This window comes from Dermacentor silvarum, chromosome 8, assembly GCF_013339745.2.
Source record: "Dermacentor silvarum isolate Dsil-2018 chromosome 8, BIME_Dsil_1.4, whole genome shotgun sequence".
Taxonomy (NCBI): domain Eukaryota; kingdom Metazoa; phylum Arthropoda; class Arachnida; order Ixodida; family Ixodidae; genus Dermacentor; species Dermacentor silvarum.
The window spans coordinates 145,241,335-145,266,301 of record NC_051161.1 but is presented as its reverse complement, the minus strand read 5'-3'; the positions used below and the strand labels follow the sequence as shown (position 1 = coordinate 145,266,301).

General features: G+C 45.2%; 1 protein-coding gene across 1 annotated transcript; it reads left to right on the top strand.

Moving 5' to 3' along the window:
- Positions 1-5,006: 5,006 nt before the first annotated feature.
- LOC125947417 (putative methyltransferase-like protein 7A) lies at positions 5,007-23,514 on the top strand. Its single transcript, XM_049672108.1, has 4 exons — positions 5,007-5,516; positions 15,731-16,429; positions 19,339-19,488; positions 23,266-23,514. Exons 2-4 carry the CDS (start codon positions 16,022-16,024, stop codon positions 23,497-23,499), a joined length of 792 nt encoding a protein of 263 aa, XP_049528065.1. The 5' UTR covers positions 5,007-5,516; positions 15,731-16,021; the 3' UTR covers positions 23,500-23,514.
- The last annotated feature ends 1,453 nt before the right edge of the window (positions 23,515-24,967 follow it).

The window sequence follows — 24,967 nt, the reverse complement described above, 5'->3', positions numbered from 1 at the left end:
CGTACGCGGAAGTGTACAGCGGCGCAAGCCGCAGTTAAAAACTCGGCACCGGGCCCAGACACAATCACAAATTCAATGATTCGAAACATGGATTCGGTGGCCCTAGCGAAATAACAAAGGTTTTCAATAGCGAGTACTGGGCCAAGGGAGATTTGCCCCAAGAATGGAAATTGGCTAAAATAATCATGATCCCCAAACCGAAAAAGAATCCCTCGATTGATACCCTCCGGCGGTATCGCTCACGTCCTGCCTCGGTAAGCTCTATGAGAGGGTGATCCACAGCAGACTACAGCGATACCTGGAAGAGCGGAGCTGGTTCCCAGACTCCATGATAGGATTTCGCACAGGTTTATCGTGTCAAGACGCGTTCCTCCTACTAAGGGACGAGATTCTAACCAATATTCCGTACGGTGACGAGAGACTAGTCCTAGCACTAGACCTCAAAGGAGCCTTCGACAATGTCTCTCACGGCGCAATACTCGAGGAACTCGAACGTTCGGGTTGTGGTGAGTGCACCTACAATTACATTAGGGCATTTCTTTCCAACCGCGAGGCCAGCATCAGTATTGGCCAAATCACATCGCAGATATTTAAAATGCCGAGCAAAGGAACCCCCCAAGGAGCGATAATATCTCCTCTGCTCTTCAACATGGCGATGTGTCGCCTCGCGCGCGATCTCGATCGGATACCCGACCTAGGTTACACGCTTTACGCTGACGATATCACGCTGTGGGCGAGCAGAGGTTCCCTAGGGGAAAAAGAATACACGCTCCAAACCGCGGTATTAGCGGTGGAGAAATTTTCCCGAACGAGCGGGCTGAAGTGCGTGCCCGAAAATCCGAGGTCATCCGGATACACGCGAAAGGCTACAATCCAGAGGGTCGATTAACATTGTGGTTGAGGGCCAAATGGTCCGAGAGGTACCTACGATGCGAGTCCTGGGTTTGTGGCTTCAGAGCGACGGTGAGAGCAGCACAGACGCTCAAAACCATCAAATCCGCAACCCACAACATAGCCCAAATGATACGTCGAGTGACGTATAGAAAGGCGGGAATGCGAGAAATCGATACCCTAAGGCTCGTACAGGCCCTTAGTGATTAGTCGAATCACATATGGCTTGCCCTACCAAATCCTGAACAGGGAAGAGGAGAGGCAGGCCAACACGATAATTCGAACAGCTTTCAAGGCGGCTCTGGGCCTGCCTAAATCTACCTCCACGGAGCGCATGCTAGCTTTGGGAGTACACAATACTTTCGACGAACTGAGGCAGGCCACTCTGATGCGACAGAGGGAGCGCCTCAGCTTCACAAAAACTGGTAGGGCAATATTGGCACGACTTAATATCCCAGCATACCCGATTTATCTCACCGAAGAGGCCGTACCTCTCCCTCCTTCGGTGAGATCCAAAATTACAGTAGCTCCAATTCCCAAGAATATGCATCCCGAGTACAACAAGGAAAGGCGCAAAGCACGCGCACAACATATTCAATCGATGTACTCCAATAACGCTAGGTACAATACGTACTACACGGACGCAGCTGCGTATGCAGAGGCTACCGGGCAGCGCTACCAAAGGAGGTACGCCCTGGCAGTCGTGAACGCGATCAGCCAGCAGCAAATTACCGCGTCGACCCCGGCGGGCTCCCCCACCTCAGCCGAAATGTTAGCAGTGGCGATCGCGCTCGCTCACGCGGAGCGTTCGGAAGGGACTCAGTCGTGGTCACTGACTCCCGGGAGACATGTTGCATGTTTCTTAAGGGGCACGTGACTGCGGCTAGCCTCGCGATAATCCCCAAATCGTTCAACCACCGCCATCGCCTACTCTGGTGCCCGGGACATTCGGGGGTACAGGGGAACGAACAGGCTAACGCTTTAGCTCGAGCGTCTACTAACCGAGCGATGGCGTCCTCTTCGAACCCCAACCCCTCACACTATCCCTCACAAAATCCCATCAATTTAAATGCAAAAGACATCCTTGCTCATCAGCGCGGAGTCCGCAGAAAATACCCGCCGCCTCACCCACAACTTAGCGGGGAAGAGGCCGCCGATTGGCGCAAAATACAGACCGGGGTATTCCCCCATCTAAAACTGCTAAATGCCATGTATCCCACCCGCTATAGGGCCACATGCCCTTGGTGCGGTGGCATACCTACACTAATACATGTGACCTGGGAGTGTAGTAAGCACCCTCATAGGCCCACTAATAATATCTCAATGGAGCAGTGGGAGGCACAGCTCGCCCGTTCCGACTTGGCAGGACAAAAGTCCTTAATTAGCCAGGTCAGGCAGGCGGCAGAGGCCAGTGGGGCCCTGGACTGAGGGGCTCCGACCACCGCTATACTTCAAATATTTTCCAGCCAAATAAAGTTTCTATATATATGTGTGAAAGTGCAACCAAGCATTGCCGTGATCACGAGTGGCCTTAGCATACAATACTGAAGCCTGACTAGCGCTAATTAACGAGTGCACCTCGTAAAAATGCTTGAAAGCTGTGTTGCATGACCGCAGTTGTTCTGCCAAATCTTTCCGAAATAACAAACTTTTAAAGGAGTGCCCTTGCGTACTTGGGACTCAGCCACAAAGACACAGGGAAAGATACCGAACTATTCAGTATTAGTAAACTGCATAAAACGAATAGCAATAAAACAGAACACTGTACGTATTAAAAAAAAACGACCACTATTCATCCAAATGTACGTCGATTACGGAAAACGATAATACATAGAGAAGAAAATAGATGTTGATGCCGGTGCGGTACCTAACCCTTAAACTCCGCATGCGCGCGATGCTGTTCGAATTGCACTAAGACGGTGATTGCCCCCCCCCCCCACCCCCCCGTCCACTTTATGCATTATACATTATGCAAAGTAGAGTTGAGAATGTCGCGGGCAGCTACAAGTTTGGATGTTTCCTTCTGCTTGACGCTACAGCGAACAGCTGCGCCTGTAGTATTCAAAATCCTTAGCGAGGCAGACCGTTCACTTTAATACGGTACCAAACACGTCTGTCGCTGCCCTACACGTAATTTTATTACCTGAATATCCTCATTTATCTGCAGCATAGCGGTGCTGAGATTATCTGCTTTCAAATGTTCCTCTAGCACTGTTGGTAAGCTTACTTATTGTTTTAACTTTGCAACTACGAAGTGTCTTTATAAACGGTGGCAGCACACATGCATCGAGGGTAACGCAAGTGGCCTGCCTCGTATATCGGCAGCATTCGCCAAGATGCCTCTTCAAAGTGGAAGGACATGGTTGTCCGTTGGCTGGAGGGTCAATCACAACTTACGGACAATTATGCTGTCAGTGGCAAGTAGAAAATGCTGGACAGGATCTTCCCCCAAAAAGCGGGCTGCTTCTACCATTTATCCCTCCTCACATGGAGGAATAGTTCCCTGACAAATTCTAATGACACGAAGAGAAGGAGATCAGCTCTTCAACAACGATGAACTCGCCTTGATCACGCGCTGCACCCACAAACAGCAAAAATCTACAAGTGTGGAGACAGCGAATACAGCTCATGGCAGAACCGGCTTGTTGCAAAAAGGATATTAGGAGAGGAACATAACTAATCTGACACACAAAGAACCTCCTCGCCAACACACCCCTCCATCCGTAGGTGCATGCATTGTTGAGATTTACACCAAGAAATGTTAAATGAAGCGATTGATACTTTCTCACATTTATCCCTCACACTTGACGCACGAAAGAGTTCCTTTAGCAGAGCAAGGGGTTTTATGGCTAGGAAGCACTCAGACCATAGCTTAGGTGGGAACATTAATTCGAAGGATAAGAAAGGAGAGAAGGCCCATAGGCTAGGTTGTTTGCTGGCATGTGCATACATCTTCCCGAACTTACTGCTGCGTTCTTGAACTTCTCATAGTCACTCACCACACAGTGTAACGCCTGAGTACCGGGCAAGAGTTGGTATAGTGTAACGCCACGCTACTATCATGAATCCCCCAGCGGGTATTCTTGACCGAAAAGTCCAATACTTCGGAAGCCGAAAATTGTTTTCTGTGAAATTCGCACACATTGCCGTCCACGAGAACTATCGTCTATTGAGGTTTCGGCAACCAGTCCGACTCTCCCGCCCTCGAGCCATGTTGCTCGCTAGTTGCTGCGTGTCTGTTCAGCTAATAATGTTTACTTAGGCTCTACTCTCATGGTTGTCAAGTGGACGAGTGTTGCAATAGTTTTCGCCACAGTGTTAGAACGCGTCACCAGAGAGTGCATTTTTATTCATTGTAGATAAGTTTGTACTCAAGCTAATGTAAAACCAAATAAACGATTGACACTTACGAAAAAAAATATTGTTTTAGTAGTCCCTGGTGCCACTTAGGCTCCAACATATCTGAGACCATGACTACTGTGGTTTTTTCAAGAAACTGCTATTAAATGGGGACTGCCACGAAATGTTTTGGCACGTAAGAGATATAGAGAAGCCTCGTTGCAAGAATTGCGTTTGAACTCCAGCTGAATGCGTTACGAAAAGCTGACAAAAAAGAAAGACGCATTTGCCACCGAACGTAAAAAACCACACCATTGCCGCTCGCCGGAAGTGATGCATAACCCATAATTCAAAAGTCATTGGCATGACCTTGGATGTTAACCAGCACCCGCGGCTACCAGCCGTGCGCTGAAAAATCTCAGACTTATAATGACGGGGCGCGGGGTCATGGGACGGCTGACAAACCGAGCATTCCAGCGGGAGTAGAGTTACTGTATATGCATATACAGCAACTCAAAGCGGGATTGTGCGTCGGTGTCGCGAAGCGGTCAACGCCTCCTCTATTTTTTTCAATGCCAGTGCAATCGCTCGCTCCGCAGTGGGAGTCGTCGGTCCGCCTTACTTCAGTGAGTTGCCGCTATCAGACGCTACCCAAAGGGCACGACTGCTTTCGTGACGCGTGCGTCTGCGCGCGCGCCGCTGCCGTTCCGGAGGAGATGCTTTAGGCGATTCGCGCGTCTGTCAGGATTACTTACTCTGACTTCCGCCGTGAGGCGCCACCCAGAGGGTACTCTCCCCCACGACCGTAAAGCAGGCGCGAACGCTAGCGGACGGGGAGAGTAGGAAAGGGCTATCCAAGAGGGCGGTGAACCTTCGGATCGGCTGCATCTGGCTGGCATTGAAAAAATAGAGGAGGCGCTGCCTCTATTCTGGCAACTCAACTTCGCTGTCACTGGGGGACTTGTCTGCCGAAGCGTAGGCGTTTGTCAAGTATCTGTCATCTGGTGATGTTTGTGTGAAACTGAAATCGCTCGAAGCAGCATAAGCTGACCGCCACAGAGAATGAGCTAATCGCTGCAAGGACCCACGTCCGACAGTGACAATGGCGTCAACAGCTGCTTCCCGCTAGCCTCGTGAAAGCGCGACACGCGGGAGCGAAGACTCCAAGGGCGAAGGTATAGCACAGGCCAGCTACCATGTTTTGGGCCTCCGACGGCGTAGGCAAGCTACCCTATGTGTGACGCCCGACACCGAACCACGAACTGAGAACCAGGATCCCAACACAGGTGACGTGCTGGAACTAACTTTGTCTGCTAACTACTGGGTGTACGCATCGTCTGCTTAAGAGTATTTAAGGCTACGAATATTAAGTACTACCCGTGTAGCTCTGCCAAATTTAGTTTAAATGAAATATGGTTGCTGTTGACTTTTATTGCCTGGCGAATTTAGGCGAGGGTCCTTTGTTGGCTTCAAATAGCTATGATAATAGTACAGAAGAGGCACAGTGGACCTTGATTATTCATATAGCGCTCCGCTTTCATCGTCGCAATGCGACAAACACGTCGGACGCACCAGCGTGACAATGCACGGTAACAAACAGTCCGCAGTCCCAGTTTCATTTGCCAACAAATGTCATGCGCCACCTCAGCCGAAATTTGAAGTTAAGCGTATACCATGTCCTAAAACACCTCAATCAAATATCAATGCCATTCGGCGCCGCATAAAATCTGTACAAAAGCATGCACAGGCCTGCTTTCTCTTGTGATCTGCAGGGGCAACCAAAAGTCAACTAAGAATTTATAAATTTAAAACAAATGCATTCGCTTGTTCGGACGCGAAATTACCTGAAATTGAATTTTTACTTTATTTGGAAGTTCTCTAAATAAACATTCCTGGACAATTTCTTTAATTCATGATTTTTGTTTCAGTGCTTGTCCCTACTACACCTAGTCACACTTCAATCGTGCTGCACTGCATATTGTCTTTTGCAATAAGTTATTGCACGCTTTTCTTTCAAACTTTCGTGACCGATATAGTTAGACCTTGCTTCAGGTTTATCTAAGATAATCGAAGGCGGCCTGACGCATGCACTTCCACAATTATTGATATACGAGCCTCGACTATAACACGCGGTTCTTCGCTTTTATTTATTTATTTATTTATTTATTTATTTATTTATTTATTTATTTATTTATTTATTTATTTATTTATTTCACATACTTTCAACGCCCGAAGGCGTTACAGAAAGGAGTGGAGTCAAAAAACAAAAATATTGTAGTAAAAATACATACAAAAATATTGACAAATGCCATTCTGAACAGCGGTTTGAAGTTGGTAGGGTCGGTGATGAGTGCGACTGATGCGGAAAGGCGATTCCCGTCCGTGCTTGTCCTAGGGATGAATGAGTCACTGTACCGGTTTGTGCGGCACAAAGGCACCCCGACGCTGAGGCTGTGGTCAGTGCGGGGCGAAATTTAAGACGGAGGGGCAAGAAGGGTTTCTTTTAAAAGGGGGTTCATAATGAAAAACTTTGTGAAAAAGGGAGAGACGGGAACACTTGCGGCGTGACGAAAGATCAGGTAAGTTAAGAGTTCGTTTCATTGATGAGACAGTTGCATAGTGAGAATAATTAGACAAGATAAAGCGTGCACTGCAGTTTTGAATACTCTCTAGAGTGGAAACTAATGAGGACTGAGTCGGATCCCAGATGGCTGAAGCATACACCAATTTGGAGCGAACTAAAGTTTTGTATAAAGTTAGTTTCAAGGAGGAAGGGGCAAAGCTAAAATTACGGCGCAAGTAACCAAGCATGCGGTTAGCGTTATTAGTAACATAGTCAATATGCGAATGGAAGAAAGGTTATTTGATATGTGAAGGGCGAGATACTTGTAAGAGGTAACTGACGTCACAGGTGCACCATTAATAAAGTACGTGTGAATGGCAGTGTTACGAGATATGCGCATGGCCTTGCATTTACTTGAATTTAGTTGCATACACCAATTAGAACACCACTCAGTTACGCGGTTAAGATCGTCCTGCAGTTCTTGGGAATCGGAAGGATTAGTAATTTTACGGTAAATAACACACTCATTCGCGAATAGTTTATGGAAGAAGAAAGAACGCAGTTCGGAAGATCGTTAATATAGATTGAAAAGAGAAGTGGACCCAGGACTGAGCCTTGAGGAACACCTGCTGGTACATTAGAAAACCAAGAAGTACAGTTATTAGCGTTTACAAAGTGCGTCCGGTTAGAAAGAAATTTTTTTATCCACTCGAGTACCTTTACGTCCAGGTTAAGTTCAGTCAGCTTAAGCAGGAGAAAATCATGCGACACAGAATCAAATGCTTTAGCAAAATCGAGAAATATGCAATCGATGTCTGTACCTAGATCAGAGATTGCAAAAAGATCGTTCGTGAATGATAAGAGCTGTGTTTCACACGAAAAAAACTTACGGAAACCATGTTCACAGGGGTTGAAAAAGGAGTTGGAATCTAAAAACTCAGCCAATTGCGAATATATAATATGCTCGAGAATTTTACATGAAATGCTTGTTAGTGAGATAGGCCTATAATTGCTGGGTAAGTGTGTGTTACCTTATTTGTGAACTGGAATCAGCTTTCCCACGCACCAGTCGTATGGAAGAACAGACTGCTGCAATGACTGAGTGAAAATGTGCGACAAAATAACAGCGGAAGATACATTGGTTACACTTCAAAATTTTTGAATTCAGGCAGTCTGGTCCGGCAGAGGAAGACGTTTTTTGATTCTTAATTAGGCAGCTAACATCAACCCAGTCAATAGAAATAGAATACATGGGCAAAAAACCTGAATTGGATACAAGGGTAATCTATGTGGGATCACGGTAACATGGGAAGAAAATACATCATTAAATACATTACAGCACTCTTCAGGAGCAACAGGTTCATCATTGGGGTATGTTAATTGGATTATTTTACTTGGTGTACCGTTAACTATGGTCCAGAATTTACGAGGACTGGTTTGCAAAAGGGACGGTAGTCTGACAGAATAAAAATGGTGCTTCGCACTAGCGGCAGCTGCGTTGTAATCACTTTCAGTGCGGTAGTAAGCGGACCAAGTAACTTCACTGCGTAAAGCTTTTGCGTGACGAAACAATCGCTTTTTTTTTTGTTACGAAGTCTCATCAAAAAGGGGTTGAACCAAAGGGACCGAGGCTTACAAACGACTGTTCTCTGCGGCACAAAGCGTTCGATAAGTGACAACAATTTATTTTTGAAAATGCACCAGTTTTGTCCAACACAACGCTGATCGCAATCAGCGATGTAAGAAGCAGCGAAAGTTTCCATTTCAGCGGTAATGGAAGCCAAGTCGGCTTTGGTGTAATCGCGGATGACCTTCGCAGTTTTTTTAGCAGTTGTCTGTGTTGATATCAAAAGTGAGTGCAAGGTGATCACTTAAGCCTTTTAAATAATGAATTGGGGAAACTACATCAGGGTTCGTGGTGAGAATCAGATGAAGAATGTTAGATGAAGAGGCAGACACGCGTGTAGGGTTCAATACAAGCTGAGTGAAGTGGAAGTCCAAACATGTGTTCAAAAACTGGGTACTCTGAGAAGACTGGAACTTTGCCGTGTCATTATGCCAAATGATATCGGGGAAGTTGAAGTCCCTGAGAAGAAAAAGCGGCGAGTTAGGGTATCTGACAACTAATTTGTTTAATGCATCATGAAGGTCATCGCAAAATGACGTCGAAGCAGTTGGAGGGCGGTAGCATGTGCAAAAAATGACATCTCTGTTGTCGAGTACAACGCGCACGCAAACAAGTTCTAGTGATGTTTCTATGGAAACGGAGTTAGAAGTGAGCGTTTCAGTAACTGCAATCAAGACACCTCCACCTGTTCGCCCACCACGATCGCCACGATAACATGAATACAGTTTCTCACAATCAAAAATTTCGCTAGTTTTATCTCAGCAGAGAGCCATGTTTCGGTGAGATATACGATGTCAGCAGCGCATGAATCAATCAGTGAGGACATTGCAGCACGTTTATTTAGTAAGCTTCGCACGTTAGTGAAAAAAAACTGATATGCTCTTATTTCATTGCGCATGTGCTAGTTATGTTGTAATATTACCTTCGACAGATTGACGCGACCGAAATGAAGAGTGTGCTGCACGTGGCATGTCGGCTTCGCATACATTGTCAGTGGTAGAACAGTAAACGTAACACTTCTTGTTCAAAAAGAGCTTGTTTAGCCGCAATGAGTATGGTTGACCTGATGCCTTAGCAAAATCTAGTAACTTTTTCCTACACTGGTGCGTTGCTCGGCAAAAATCTTCGCCCACAGATACCCCGGTGGATTTCAGATTAGATTTTATTGCCAGAATTTTATCCCTTAGTTTTGAGCAAGAAAAGTTAATGATAATTGGGCGAGTCTTATTAGCAGTGTACGAAGCATGTCGGCGGGCTCTACATACCATATTCTCGGGGACCTCAAAGTGAAGATGACGAGATAAAAGTTCACATACCAATTTTTCGGACGGCGTCCACGTTTCTGACGGATTGCCGGAAATACCATAAAATATTAAGTTATCACGGCGGGAGCGGTCTTCTAGATCATCGAGACGCGTCAGTAGAGAGGCATTTTCATGTTTAACGGCGCGAGCTACATCTGCAGGTATGTCAGCTGAAGACGGGTTGAGCTGAAGTGAATCAACAAGAGATTCAACTACGTTAATCTATTGGTTAAATCGGACACTTGATTAGTTAATTCAGCTTGTTTTTCTTTTAATTCGGCGAGGCCGCTCATTACCTCTGTGTGTCGTGCATCTATTTTTGCTGAAAGGGCAGAAATGGCTGCAAGAACTTCTTTGTACTGCTTGTCAGTTTCGGGTCCCGGATTAAGTTCAACGTCACCACATAGGATGAGCAGCCTTGCAGCAAACACACATTCACACAGCGAGGCAAAAAATACATTTGGGCACGGGAAAAGCAGCAGACAGGCATTACTCGTACGCTTAGAATAAAGAGACGGAGCTTCACAAACCTGCATGTAGAAGCAAAAAGGGTTTAGCGGCGACTGCATGGTTGCCGCTTTCCCGTGCCCCCTAAAAGTGGCCGGACGAAGGCAGCTGCTTAAGTAGAGCCAGAAGGAAGATGTCGCTCTAGGCGGCTGTGAGCCCGTGTGCAAAGGTGCGAAGATGACGCCCTTGATTACTTGCTGGCACCAAGGATCTTGACTTGCGTCAGATAGCAGGACTGGCAGCGGTATAGGTGAGTCAGGAAGGACCAGCACTGGCGAAACCGCACAGGCGCAGGTCGACGGACACAGCCATGTTCCAAAAAGCGCGACAAACTGCATGTAGAAGCAAAAAGGGTTGAGCGGCGACTACATGGTTGCCGCTTTCCCGTGCCCACACAGAGAAAGAGAGAGAAACTTTGTCTGAGAGAGAGAGAGAAAGTTTATTTTGATGGGGCACGGAGAAGCATCGATCTCCGTGGTGGGTGGAACCTTCAGTCCAGGGCCCAGCTGCTGTGGCAGCACTTTTGGCTCTGGCGATTAGCTTTCGCTGATCCTCCAGTGCCGAGCTGGTCAGCACCATCTCCCACTGATCGTACGTTGCGTTTCGATTCGGGGAGTTATTGGGGATATTTTGGCATGCCCATGTGGTGTGATAGAGCGTAGCCAGCTCTGTACAGAAAGGACAAAGGGGCTGATAAAAGGTGGGGTACATCGCGTAAGAGAGCGTGAGGTAGGATAGGTGTTGGTCTGGAGTTGCCTCCAGGTCGTGGCTTCAGCTCTGGTGAGGAATGGGTGCGGGGGTGGCATCGTTCTTCTCGAAACGCGGTAGTGCTGCAGTATATTGTAGTAAGTTTGTAGTGTTTCTGGACTTGGGTCTTCTGGCGTCTCTTGCAGTGCCCGGTTGCAGTGACCTCGGGCTATCGTGCGTGCACGATGGTTTCCGCTGACGGCTTCGTGTTCCGGTGTCTGAAAAAAAAACCTCTATGCTGTTATCAAATTTACCATTGCCACTTGGCAACGAAACATTAGAAGGTAGGCCTCCAGTTAACGACTTTTTATGCTCAATAATCTCTCATTGGTAGAATGGCGTGTCGGCCCTACATAAAAAGCAAATGTAGCAGAAAGTAACATTACATATTGCGCCGTAACTGCATTCTTCGAACTTGTTGGTGTGTGTTACAGAACACCTATCGGGCCTTCAATTGCTGCTACCTGATCCTATTTTTTTCTAACACCAATATCTACAAATCAAATTTACCATTGCCACTTGGCAACGAAATATTAGAAGGTGATCAAATATCAAGTCATTGACCGTAACACGAGGGACACGAGCGCCATACTTGGATTAGACCTGGAGAAGGCCTTTGACAGCGTCTTGCATTCCTTTGTCTTGAGCCAGATATCTAGCCTCGGGTTGGGCAAGCACTTCCACGACTATACACGATCATTCCTTGCGGACAGAAAAGCCACTCTCAGGGCGGGAGACCTCGTTTCGGACTCGGTTAGGCTGGTTTTCAGAGGGACGCCACAGGGGTCTGTCATATCCCCGACCCTGTTTAACCTAACCATGATCGGTCTGTCGAGGAGACTCTCCGAAGTCGAGGGTATCAACCACACAATATATGCAGACGACGTCACCATTTGGTGTACCGGAGGCAGTGATGGACGGGGGGAGGCTGCGTTGCAGGAAGCCATCGAGATAACGGAGGAATATCTTAAGCCGACCGGCCTTCGGTGTTCCCCTCGGAAATCAGAACTGCTCATTTACAGGCCCAGGCGAAGGGGGCCCAAACCGAAGGGTTGGAAGCCTGTAGAGGACGTCGACATCACTCTACGGACAAGTGAGGACGGTGTCATCCCCAGGGTGGACTCCCTCCGGGTCCTAGGTATGACGATCGAATCAAACGGCTCCAATAACCTGACGGTGTCTAAACTAGCCAAGAAAACGGATAATGCCATCAGACTCTTACGGACAGTTGCCAACCGGCAGCAGGGTCTTGGAGAGGACAATCTTGTGAGACTGGTGCACGCCTTTGTAATGTGTCATTTTACCTACGTGGCGGCCATGCACAATTGGCAAAGGTCGGAGAGGGACAAGCTCAACACGTTGATCAGGAAGACTATCAAGAGGGCCCTCGGCCTGCCCATGTACACAAGCTCGGAGAAACTGATGTGTCTCGGCATGCACAACACGCTGGAAGAGATCGCGGAAGCGCAGGAGAGGGCGCAGTACGCCAGGCTGTCCACCACCCAAGCGGGTAGGAGCATCCTGCGGGAGCTGGGGGTTCCTCCGGCGGAAATCGAGTCCCGCTTCTGCGGTCTCCCTCGAGAACAGCGGGAACGCATTGTCGTGGCTCCAATTCCACGCAACGTTCATCCCGAACACAACGTGGGTCGGAGACGAGCTAGGGCCAAGGCTCTCCTGGGCAAAGCTCGGGAAGAGGCTCCGGATTGCTGTTTTGTTGATGCTGCCCGGTACCCCGACGGGACGGCGTTCGTAGGGGTGGGCATCGATCACGATGGGAAAATCACGAACTGTGCGACTGTTCGAACGAAGTCGGCCGAGGTGGCGGAGCAGGTGGCCATAGCCCTGACCCTGCTGGACGACAAAAGGACCACGATCTACAGCGACTCGCGGACGGCTGTACGAGCTTTCGCCAAGGGCACCGTTTCGGAGCAGGTCGTGCGCATTCTACGGGACAAGGACATCAAGTCGCACACGATCATCTGGTTCCCTGCACACATGGGGCAGATCAAGGGCGCCCCGCCCAACCTCAACGAGTCCGCCCACAGAGCTGCGCGAGGAGTCGTTGACCGCGTAGCTACCGGGTGGCGCGACGCTGAGGTTATGGACAATCGGGACCCTCCCTCCTCATATAACGAACTTACGAAACATTTTTACACGGGACGGAGACGATATCCTCCGCCACATAGGAAACTAAACAGACCACAGGCGTTGACACTCAGATTACTCCAGGTCGGGGCATACCCTAACCCCGCACTGTTACACAGAATATACCCAGATATACAATCGACCAATGCTTGCGAGCTATGCTCAGACCTAGCTGACTTGGAACATATGCTCTGGCGGTGCCCCGCGTTACACGACGGCGACGATGTCACGTCGACCAAATGGGAGGCTGCCCTAAGCAGCCCCGATCTTGAAGCACAACTATGGGCTGTCCATCGGGCCCGCGACGCAGCAGAGAGGCTCGGCCTTTCTGTGCCGACGTGGGAGCGGCCCGCTACGTGCTGACGCGCGTTCCGACGGACAATAATAAAGTTTTACCATACCATACCATACCAATATCTACCAACTAGCTCAACATTTTGTTGTTTTAATCATCCTTTTGATGCCCTTTTCAGTCACACTGTTGTACGCAGATACTTCTGATTTATCGATGTCGTTGTGCGTCATATCCCGATGCGCTAGTTAAGTCCTAAGCGAGCATTTTCTAGCCTTAGATTCTTTACCCACTAAGGCGTCTTAACAAGTTATTGCGCTCCCACGTACACCACTTTCGGCGAAGCATCCTTTTATCAGTTCTAAATGCTCAGTAAAACAATTTGTACGAGAAAACATGAGCTAATATTTGCTCGGACACTGGGAACTATTATTTTAATTCTGCGTTGCCCTAGTGCAGGGCTTCTCAGGACCTTGTGAATAAAGTTCTTTGTCGGTCGGTCTGCGTTGTAATTCCTTACTGCATGGCTTTGTCAATTTTGTATTTTTAATTCTCACTTGGTGAAATCTCGTTGCAATTCACCTTTTTGTTTATTGCAGCAAAGTATTATTAAAGGGTCACCATAGAGAAAAATGGCTTGAAGTGTGTTAGTAGATTACGCTTGTAGAATATCAAAAAAGAAACTATGCCAGAACTTAGCACCGCTAACTGCTCAGAGCATGTGACAGCTTATTTAGACTGTGATACGCGCCATGGTTGCTTAGAGGCTTGACGTTGCGTTGCTAAGCACGAGGTCGCAGGATCGAATTCCGGTTGCAGCGGCCGCATTTCGATGGATGCAAAATGCAAAAACGCCCGTGTACCCTGCTGGAGCTTTAAGAAACGGAAGTGGTCAAAATTTATTCGAAGTGCCCCCAATATGGCTTGCCTCATAATGAGATCGTGTTATTGGCGTGTAAAACCCCAGAATTTATCTTTTCTTTAGATTGCGATGACTGTGACGCATCGATAGCTGCGCGCGTGTGTGTCCTTGCACAGTGTCGTTTATCGCAGTGACGTTCCTATGCCAAGAATATCTTAAAAAGCCGTGATATTGAGCACAATGTGACGCGGTCGCGTACTCTTAACACACCTCGATAATTTTCGGTAAGATACCTGCAAAGTGGGTGAAGTCCGCCTATAGCGCTGTAAACAATGTCATGACCGAACCTCTGACGTCTAGCACAACAACCCAATGCTTTAACAATTGGGCCGCGGCAGCACGCATGGTACTTTTTCACAAAGCTTCTGAGCAAAACGCCGGGCGCTTGCGTCACGGGCCAATTTATCGCATTCTTCCCTCGTGACAGCTAGCGCTATGAGACGCAGCGTTAGACAACATTGACTTCGGGATCGTCCCACGTTCATAGACCAAGCGGTAATACATCCGTTTTGAGGGAAGTCCGTGTAAATGCTATCACTTTAAAATCCGCTTTTATAAGCGGATTTTAATGGTAAGCCTGACAACATGGTAAGCCTGAAAAGATGCAAAAACGAAAGATGGGTGGTAAGACAAGCGTGACGTTCCAGCACAAGATCGCCGTGACGTCATGAATTTGGAGGCTGTCTGCTCGTGGTTAGTTCGTTTGTTTTCAGTAAAACTAGACCAGGTTGTGTTCTCAAAAAGCCATAGACTCACCACCTAATTTCAAAAACTTTATTAAGCCATAAAGACTCCAATACAAAAACAAAACACTTTGGAAGTTGTGACATGACATTCACGTACAGCTGCTGCGGTTGCGGGGGGGTAACTCAGAAAATGTGCCGTCGACACTCATTTTCTTTTTCAAATAACCAGCATATTACCGCTGAAAAACGAGAATAAATTTTTCACCAATGCTATATCAGTCCAAACTCGTTTGATGTTTCTCTGAGTGCTTCAGCTACCAGCTGCCAGGTACAGTCCAACAAACTACTCAGGATTGGATTGTCCTGTCTATATTTGTGTATGATGCAGTCATAAAGGTAATGCTATAATAATAATGTTGTTACTATTATTATTGTTTGTTAATATGTCATTCAAGGGGCAGTAGTCTGTATCAATTTTCGTACTTCCCTATCTGGGACTTCCACTCGTCATGCCGAGTGGTCAATAACGGCAAAATCGTGGCCACAGCCTCGTGAGAATGACTGGCAGAAGGCACAGAGGGTGGAAAATGAAGTGCAATAAAATGCAAGAAAAAGGAAGGCTTTGTTCCTTTGACTTTGATTACCTGCACAAAAAATTCAGAAGTGTTTCTTCTTACCTTATTTGCAATTTTTTTGTGCTGTTACAGAGGACAAGCAGCCAGTACAACACATCCTCCATCGTTTTCATGTGACCGACAAGATTTCCCGCGGAGGCAGATATGACACAGCTTTTGAAGTCTTGACTGCAGTGTAGTGCTCCTGCATGCCACGCCCCATACCTATAAAAGTGACGGATCGTGCGTCAGAATTTACACGGAACGATATATCCCCTCTGGTGTTATAAAAGAAAGTGAACGCAACGACCGCTGGAAATACTCCACGAATACAAGAAAATTGGCAGGATAGCTATACTGTGAACAAGCTTCTTGATCGAAAGCATGTCGCCTCCAACGCAACCGATCGCTGTCGTTGAACGAAAGTGGTATCGCCTCCTCCTAAACTACGCCTTGCACATCATAATTGGTATAGCTGGTATTGTACTCATGCCTCTCTTGATCGTGAGCCACCGTTTCCAAGAAAACTTTTTCGCTTTCATCTACGTGATCATGCAGCGTTGCATGAATGAAGAAGTGGCAGCGATTCGAAAAGCCGTCCTGTCACAGCTCGACGAGATGTCTCCGCAAGAGCTATCATCAAGTGTCCACGGTTCACTGCGCGTCCTGGAAGTCGGAGCAGCCTACGGACCAAATCTCGAGTTCATCCAACGACCCGTCGAGTACTGGACGGTGGAGCCCAACAGAAGCTTCGAGGATTCCTTTATGCGAAACATTGAAAGAAACCCGAACGTCTGTATTTTCCTCCTTATCTTTTATAAGCCTCATAGGTTTTACAGATTTATGACGTTACTTGTAACTCCGTCGCTGCTAATAAGCATTGTCCTCGAATGCAAAAGTTTGCGGTTACATTATAATGCGCGCTCTATATATTCAAGGTGGATATTTTGGTAGTGTCTCTGTTATCTCAATTGTGCAATTTTATGACATAAAGCTCACGTTATTTTATGACCACACAAATGTAGATATGCCTGGCATCAGTTTTATGTCGAAAATAACAGTGGAAAAGCTATCTTGCCTAGAGTGACGCATTTCAAGTGGAACACCCCTTCAGGGCATAGGGTTGTTGACAATTCATCGCTCCACGTCACGAAATTCGGAAGCAGTGATCCCAAAGCGCAGGCGCAAGTGCCGGTCAGGAAGGTGCAGTGATGGCACGCCCCACAATGACCTTGTGTCTCCGAAAGCTGCACGCACGCCGCATGAACTATCCTTCGCTCTTTCACTCTGCGCTTTCCGACATTCCGCACGGGACATTATGCCTGTCGCTTCTGTTAGAACGCTCAGGGCCCTTCTGTCCTTATCCCCTTCTCTCCCTATTATCCCATTGGCTGAAGCTCTCGACAAGGCGACGACAATGCGGCTTTAACAACTGCACCGACCCACGCATGAGCGATACCACGTGAATGCCCCCTCACCCGCGATTTTTTTTTAATTCAGCCGTTGTCCTTGTAAACATTTTACAGAATTGTGTAATTTTTGCAAACAATTATTTCAATGGTGGTTGTTTGTGTACGCTTTTCTCTGCGCGCAAAATGTTGCTTTTTTAATTCTCTAAGAGAATTCTCACCGTTTTGTTCACTATGGTTACATTATGGCTCTCCTGTGGGGTCTTCGGACTGCAGTATACACTAAATAAATAAGTGAATAAATAATAAAAAGACCGTTCGCCAAGAAATCTGGGGCACTTTTTTTCATTTTGCGAAATTGCAAGATGTTCTAAATCAAGATTTCCTGTAGATTCAAGTAATAAGGGTGTTCTACCGTTATAACGGAGTCGGCGCTTATCTAATGCACCACACAAAAAAAGAAACAAAGAACAATAAAGCAAAAGCATGAGAGGAAAATTTTGTGTCATTCCCCTTTATGATTAGTGACAATGAATGAACTTGGTGATGCGGTTTTAAATACCGCCCGTAAACCGTCACTCCATTCCAGATACAGGGTGTGTGTTTTTTTCCGGAAATAATCATTTTTAATCAAAAATGCTATGACCATGAGAAACCAGTCGTCTTTGCGTATGAGCTCTGCGGCGAAGCAGAAATACTTTTCTGGCGCTTAATTTGCTTTGAAAAGACTAATTAGAATATGGCTTACCTTTTTTATTACTGCCTTAGGGGCAGTTATATAAATACTGAACTTGAAGGCAGTCACATTTTATAGAGCCCTATTTTTTTACACACCTTGAAAATCGCACCTAATTCGAGATATTTATCATCGAATTTCAGCGGTAAATTCAAGTAGCATCAAAATCGAGCGCCACGGAAACACAGAAAGGGCGGCCCCGCTATCATGACAGACCGAAACTCTCCGAGATGATAAGCGCGAGGCAGATTGAAACTGGACGACTAGGCCACTCGCGGCTCCTACTGATACGGCGCGCTTTGCCAGGCAAGCACGTGCCGCCATGTGGCCGGTCAGGATTTACCGCAGCGTGCTATCATTCAAACTTGCGCCCCCCCCCCCCCCTCCCCGCCTCCTTAAGCGGCGTTGCCGTCTGACGCGCCGCGCTACACGCTGTCTCAATATTGCCTGGAATTGGCCTTGCACTTCGATGATGAATATCTGGAATCACGCGTGCTTTCGTGGAGCTAAAAAAATGGGTATGCCTTAAATTTTGACGCCCTACAAATTATTCTTGTAAACAACTTCCCTTAAGTTATTCATGGGAAGTTATTTCACACATCTTTGTTATTAGTCTTCTCGTAGTGACTTCAGCAGCGGCAAAGTATTTCCGCCTCGCCGTAGAGTTCGTGTGGGCACGATGACAGTGTCGTATTTTTTAAGTACGTATAGTCTAAAAACTCTTCTGTATAAATGGACCTGCGTTATATGCACCGACTCAAACCACACAACCTAAAAGGATAACTGCGCAGCGATAGCGGGGTGCAGTATTTGGGCGTGTCCTGCAACGCATAAGATTCTTTACAGCCACACTGAATAAATTAAAACTAGAAAAAAGTGAGTGATGTGTGAACTACTGACCCGGATCATTCATACTCCCTTTTAGACATCAGCAACGCTAGCTACGAGAAGTGTATTGCGACACACAAGACGCGTATGTAGTATTAAGAATGCTGACAAAATATAATGCTGACACTTAAGAATGCAGTCAGCTTCTAATCCAATTTGGGTGATTATTGTCATGCATATCCCTATCACACTCCTGGTACCTTCAATTTCTTCTTAAGACTCTTTTACATACTCTATAATGTGAGAAATTCAGGCAATCATGAACTTGTAACAGACATTTCTTTTTCAGTAATTTCTTTTTTGTGTATCTGCTAGCCACGAAATTAGCTTACTGAGAACTGTTTTCTTTTTACTTGTAGAAGGTAGGTAAAAGCGACCTGTAGAGCAAGCATTCTGCGTGCTTTATAGTTCGGAGCTTTTTACCCATCATGCGCTTGAAGAAATTGTGCTACGCGGATTAGCGTTACTCTTCGTGAACGCTTTAGCGCGAGAAGGTTTTTGCTTATAGGTTAAAATTTTAAATAGATATTTTGAAAATTCGTGTGTATCTGAAGTGTTACAAAAAAGGCGAATCTTGGAGCAAGGTGTTCTTTCAGTTGCTTTAAGAATGCCTCGTGCTTTCTGCAAGCGCACGAGCACTTGAGCGAAAAAAGCGTCCTCGTTCTCAGGTGGAGATGAAGGAATTGATCACCGGACACGGGGAGGACATGCATATGTTTCCAGACGGCTACTTCGACGCAGTTGTCCTCTTCTTCGTACTCTGCTCGGCAAATGACGGATCCAAACTCCTTAGTGAATGCAAGCGTGTATTAAAGAAGGTGAGTATTTCGTAGATTTAGGCATTGCGAAGACAAATGAATTAATGCTTTCAAGGCTTCGGACGAACCATTCACTGGACTCTTCGCCATTGTTGCCTTTTACTTGCAGCTGTGTATGGGGGATTAGCTTCATGTATTCCCACCAAGGAAGCTTCTTGGGGAAAGTTGTGTTCTAATTGATATTACGACTGCTTTAAGAGTAGCCAAAATAGCTCATTCGAGGCACGAGAAAAGCAGACTGGTGACAACTGCCTAATATTATATGAAATAAACAATTACCTTTAAAACATATTGCTACAACATCCAAATTTGATTTTCGGAAATTTGATTTTCTAACAATCGATCATTATTATTTTGTCCACTTCAACAAATAGGGGAGTGGTCATTAAAAGCTGTCATTCGGCAGCTTGACAAGCACGCTGCCCCCATTACAAGGGTTCGCAGCAGCACAGACGTAATTAGTTGACAGATCAAATTCAACATATAATTAGAAATACCATCGTTAGTACCAAGCCAACGAATATAATCACACAATGCTGAATGTATCTATAAGATCAAATTGTTTCCAATAACATGGACGTGAATACAAAAAAACTTTTTACGTTTATTTAGACACACACCTATTTCTGATTGGTTAATCAGTACTTATTGAAATTACCAACACGTCTATTAGTGCATTTGTAAGAAAAATGGTACTAATATCCATGAATAGCTTGCATAAATTGCTCATTCATTAAGGAGCTTTGCTACAATAATTGGTACATATGCTGCGCTGTGACTGCGGGTATGAGCAGACACTACAAAGCAAGACGCACATTGCGCTTTCTCCTGTGATATGCCAATGTCCCTTCACTCCGGATTTAACTTCAACGAAAAACACAATATGACTTTCTGCATCGTGTACAAGAATACGCATTTCAAAATATGACTTAGAATTTCAATTTACAGCATCCATGTAGGTGTAAAGTAATTTTTCGACACACTGTATTGCATAACGCTTGAGTAAGTATTTAACTCCCCAAGACACAATTTCACAAGATTAGGCTGACCTATAGCAAGGTTCAAGCAATTTACCAGAATTTTTGAAGTATATCAAGATCCAGGAAGTATTAGTCATATTTGCCGTATATGAAAAGCCCTCACAACGGCAGAAATATCGCAATATTTTTTTGGGGGGAGGGGGTATAACCTTCGGCAAAGGCACCAGTGACGTAATTAATTTCCAACAAAGCCTTTGTAACGCATGTACGCCATATTCGTAGCTTGCTCTCACAAATAAAATGAAGCTTTTAGTGGAGTCCTCGGGCCATGACATGTATTTTTATTTCGCATGACACGTTCAAGAACACCAGCAGATGTGTAAAAGTAAGGGCCTATATTTACAGCGTAAAAGTGTAAATTTTTTTTCTTCCTACAGTATATTGTATTTGTATACAGCGTTGTGTTGTTGATTTTATGCTACACAGACTTCGCACAGCACTTATATACACAGGGCGAATAAAAAATTTCACTTTTTCACCGTGTTTCTTCAAACTACCAAGTAGCTGCCAGCAAAAAAAAAAAGGACATGGAAGAATGTAACTACGCGGGTACCGTACACAAGGATGGTCGCTGTTCTACATGAAATAGCCCATCGAAGTAACTATGACTGAGTCAACAGCAATAACAGTGCCACCACAACAAAAAGGCAGTTTAGATGTAAAAATATAACTTCTGAGACAGTGGGTCTATTTATTCGAGTCTGAAGGGGTCATTGGGTCATCCTTGCTTCTCAGAGGTAAAGGAAGCCTTTATCTTGAGGGAGACATACGCTGTTGAACTATCAACTTGCCTATTCTGGCTGCATTAGTTGTTTCTACTTCCCAAAACGTTCTCTGCTCTTTATGCTGAGATGTGACTGTGAAGCTGCTCTTAACGTTATTTTTTATTATTATGTGCCAATTGGCTTTAATTGTTTTTCTATAAGACAGCTATGATTGTTCATACGACGAATAAATTGTGAATGCTTAGTTACCCTGAAATATAGGGTGTTATTTTTTGAGCTGCACCATTTTTTAATTGCCTGCGGCAAATAGCACAATGCCAACCCTTAAGCTAAATTACTCGATGAGCTGGTCATTACTTCGAGAAATCAAAATGCTTCGCTGAATAAATAATATAATCGTACTAATTATCTTTGAAACGGGCTTGTTAAAATCGTGTAAGCTATAGTCGCTGGGGGAGCGGAGAGAAACATGGGCTAACGTTTCTTTTTAAAATGAAGAGTTGGCAAACAAAAATATAAGGATCTCTATCTACAACCTCGAGGACGAACGTGTGATCGCCTAACCGATAGGAGAGCTATTCAACCTTATTTTACTCGCACTGGTGCTTTCCGTTCCTTATTTTTACTGACACAATTTAAATGTGCAAAAGCTTGCCTAACGCAACTGTGAGCAATGAAAGGTCTAGAAATTTTGAAAAGGTATTAGATATTTTTTGTGCTGATGTTTACTAAATTGTAGTACGAGCATTTATTTGTTCCCTTTTCTTTGTATAATCACGCTTTGTTTTTTACCCGCCGTGGTTGCTTAGTGGCTATAGTGTTGGGCTGCTGAGAATGAGGTCGCGGGATCTAATCCCAGCCACGGCAGCCGCATTTCAGTAGGGGCGAAGTGCGAAAACATCCGTGTACTTAGATTTAGGTGCATGTTAAAGAACCCCAGGTGGTCAAAATTATTCCCGAGTACCCCACTTTGGCGTGCCTGATAATCAGATCGTGGTTTTGGCACGCAAAACCCCATAATATAATGTTGTTTTCTTTGTCCCTTGCTTCTCTGCTGTTCATTGCCAATAGCATCAGTGAATGTATATGTTATATAGAGTGTAATGTTTTATATATATTATACAGGGTGTTCATTTTTAAGTTTTGCGGAATTTTTACAAATTGCCTGTGGGAGGTAGCATAATTCTTATCGTTGAGCTGTATTATTCGCAGAGGCAGACAGTAGTAGCACGATAAATCGAAACACATATTCAGCTAAATAATAAAAATTGACTAATGAAATTCTGAGTTAATTACTTTACGACACATATTGCAATTTGCGAGATATGCGCCGACAAACTTGAGATAGAGATTCACTGTTGTTGCACTCACTTTTTATGAAAACACTATTTTATGCATTGAAGCACAAAAGCAAATGGAATGCCAAGGCATTTCGTATGGCACATTCAAAATTTTTCAGAAGTTTCAATTCGGAATGCGTTGTGAACTAACCAGCTACAATTCGTGTATTTAAGTTATTTATTCAATTAGGCATTTTAATTTCTCATAAAACTAATTGCCGCCTCATTGAGTAATTTAGCTGAAGGTTTAGAATTTTCTACTTGTCACAGGCAATCTTTAAAAATATGGCGGAACTAAACAAAGATCACCTAGAATTCGTTCATTCAAAGTAAGAACAAACGTCTTGAAAGGCGCCTTTTACGACGTTGAACTTGTTACAACCATTTTTAGCATTATACCAGTACGAACTGGGTCCTAGAACCTACAAAAACATGTATGCAATTGACATAGGACTGTGTGTTGCCATGGCGTCAAACGATTTCCTCAGCAACGTTTTGAATATAAGCTAGCAGAATTTCGAGCACGCATTTGAATGGTCATTTCTTGTGCGCATAGACTCCTCTTATTCTGGTTCTTACTGACTTTAACAACAGCTTCAGAGTTTAGGTTTTTCCTTATTCGGGAAGCAAGTGTTCATGCTAGAATATGCTTTTTTTCTTCTGTACTTCTAGGGTGGTCACCTTCTCTTCGCTGAGCACGTCGGCTACAAGAAGGGCACCTTCTCAAGGTTTATACAAGATACCCTGACCCCACTCACCAAGAAATTTGCCTGCGGTTGCCACATGAATCGCGAAAGCGGGGGTGTGCTGGAAAATGCCGGTTTCGCTAGTATAGAGATAAATACTGTTTACCTCAATGTGCCTCTACTACTTAGCAATAACATATACGGCGTCGCGACAGCTTGAAACATGTGTAATAAAGCATTTTGGCGGTGATGGCGTCCTCGTTACAAGACACGTGTTTTACAAAGTGGAGCAGCCTTTTTGCTAAACATTCTTTGTGCATGAAGTTCACTGGTGTACGTGAGGCGATAGACTGCTATATATACTATTGAGGAGGACTTGATATAGAAAATGAATGTGTAGTGTATTCAATAAGGATTACCAAAAGCTTCGGTTTAACCGTTTGAATATTGGAAACAGCACCTACAGGTTTGATAACTAGGCAAAAGAGGTGGTACACTGCAATTCATGGCAAACCCTCGAAGCTGACCGTTCTGCGCATGTCAAACAAAGTTAGCAGATTATAATTATCAACTGCCGCAGCATAAGAAATCAAGCAGATGAGTTCGCGCTCGTAATTTCACTGCGTTGTTCGGACATTATCACTGGTACTGAAGCCTGGCTGGATGACACAGTTTTAAATGCTGAAGTGTTCCCAATAGGCTACACGGTTTATCGCTCGGACAGGAACAGGCATGGAGGGGGTGTATTCATACTTGTTTCAGATAACTTGCAAAGCTGGCCGATCAATCTTTGCAACATAGACTGCGAGCTTGTTATGTGTAAAGTTGCTTCACATACTGGTAGGACAATTACAATAGCCTCGTTTCGGGCCCCCAGGAAATGACACTGCAGCTATATCAAGACTTTCTGACGCAGTGGCGTCAGTTTCTTATGACGTAGTTCTACTGGGGGGTGACTTCAACCTACCAGACGTGTCCTGGGGCCGCGGCCGGCCGACCAATTTATCAAACTCATCGTTACATTCTGCCTTGTTGGACCTCACAAGTAGCTTCAACCTTACCAAGTGCATCGTGTCTCCAAGCAGAGTCACTGCTCTGTCAGTCAACACCCTCGATTTCCTCTTCACAAATGAAGCTGATCTGGTGTCTCCACCTACCTGTGTTCCCGGTATCAGCGACCACGCTGTCGTTTTAACCAGTGTTTCTTATCCACACCAAAATAGAGCTCGTCTTACTCCAAAACTTATATACTTTTACGATCAGGGAAACTACCAGGCAATGAACAGTGAATTAACTGATTTTCTTCCAGCTGTCACAGAGGTTTGCGCAGATAAAGATGTTAACATTGCTTGGAGCGTACTGAAAGATAAAGTACTTGCACTAATTTCGGAGCACATAATATCAACATTACTAACTGCCAAACGTCGGAAAGATAAACCATGGATAACCCCCGAAATCCGTCAACTCCTTAGAAGAACACGCCGTCTTTTTCCGAACCTCAGAAACAGAAAAATGCCAGTTCCTTCTGAAAAATTATTTTCTGTCCAGCAAATTTGTAAATCGAAAATTAGTGAAGCGAAACGTCATTTTTTCAGTACTTTAGATGCAAAGATTCGAAACGAGGACAAAATTATATCGAAGCTTGCCAAAAAAAAAAAAAACCAGGAAAGAGAAAATTGGTATACAAT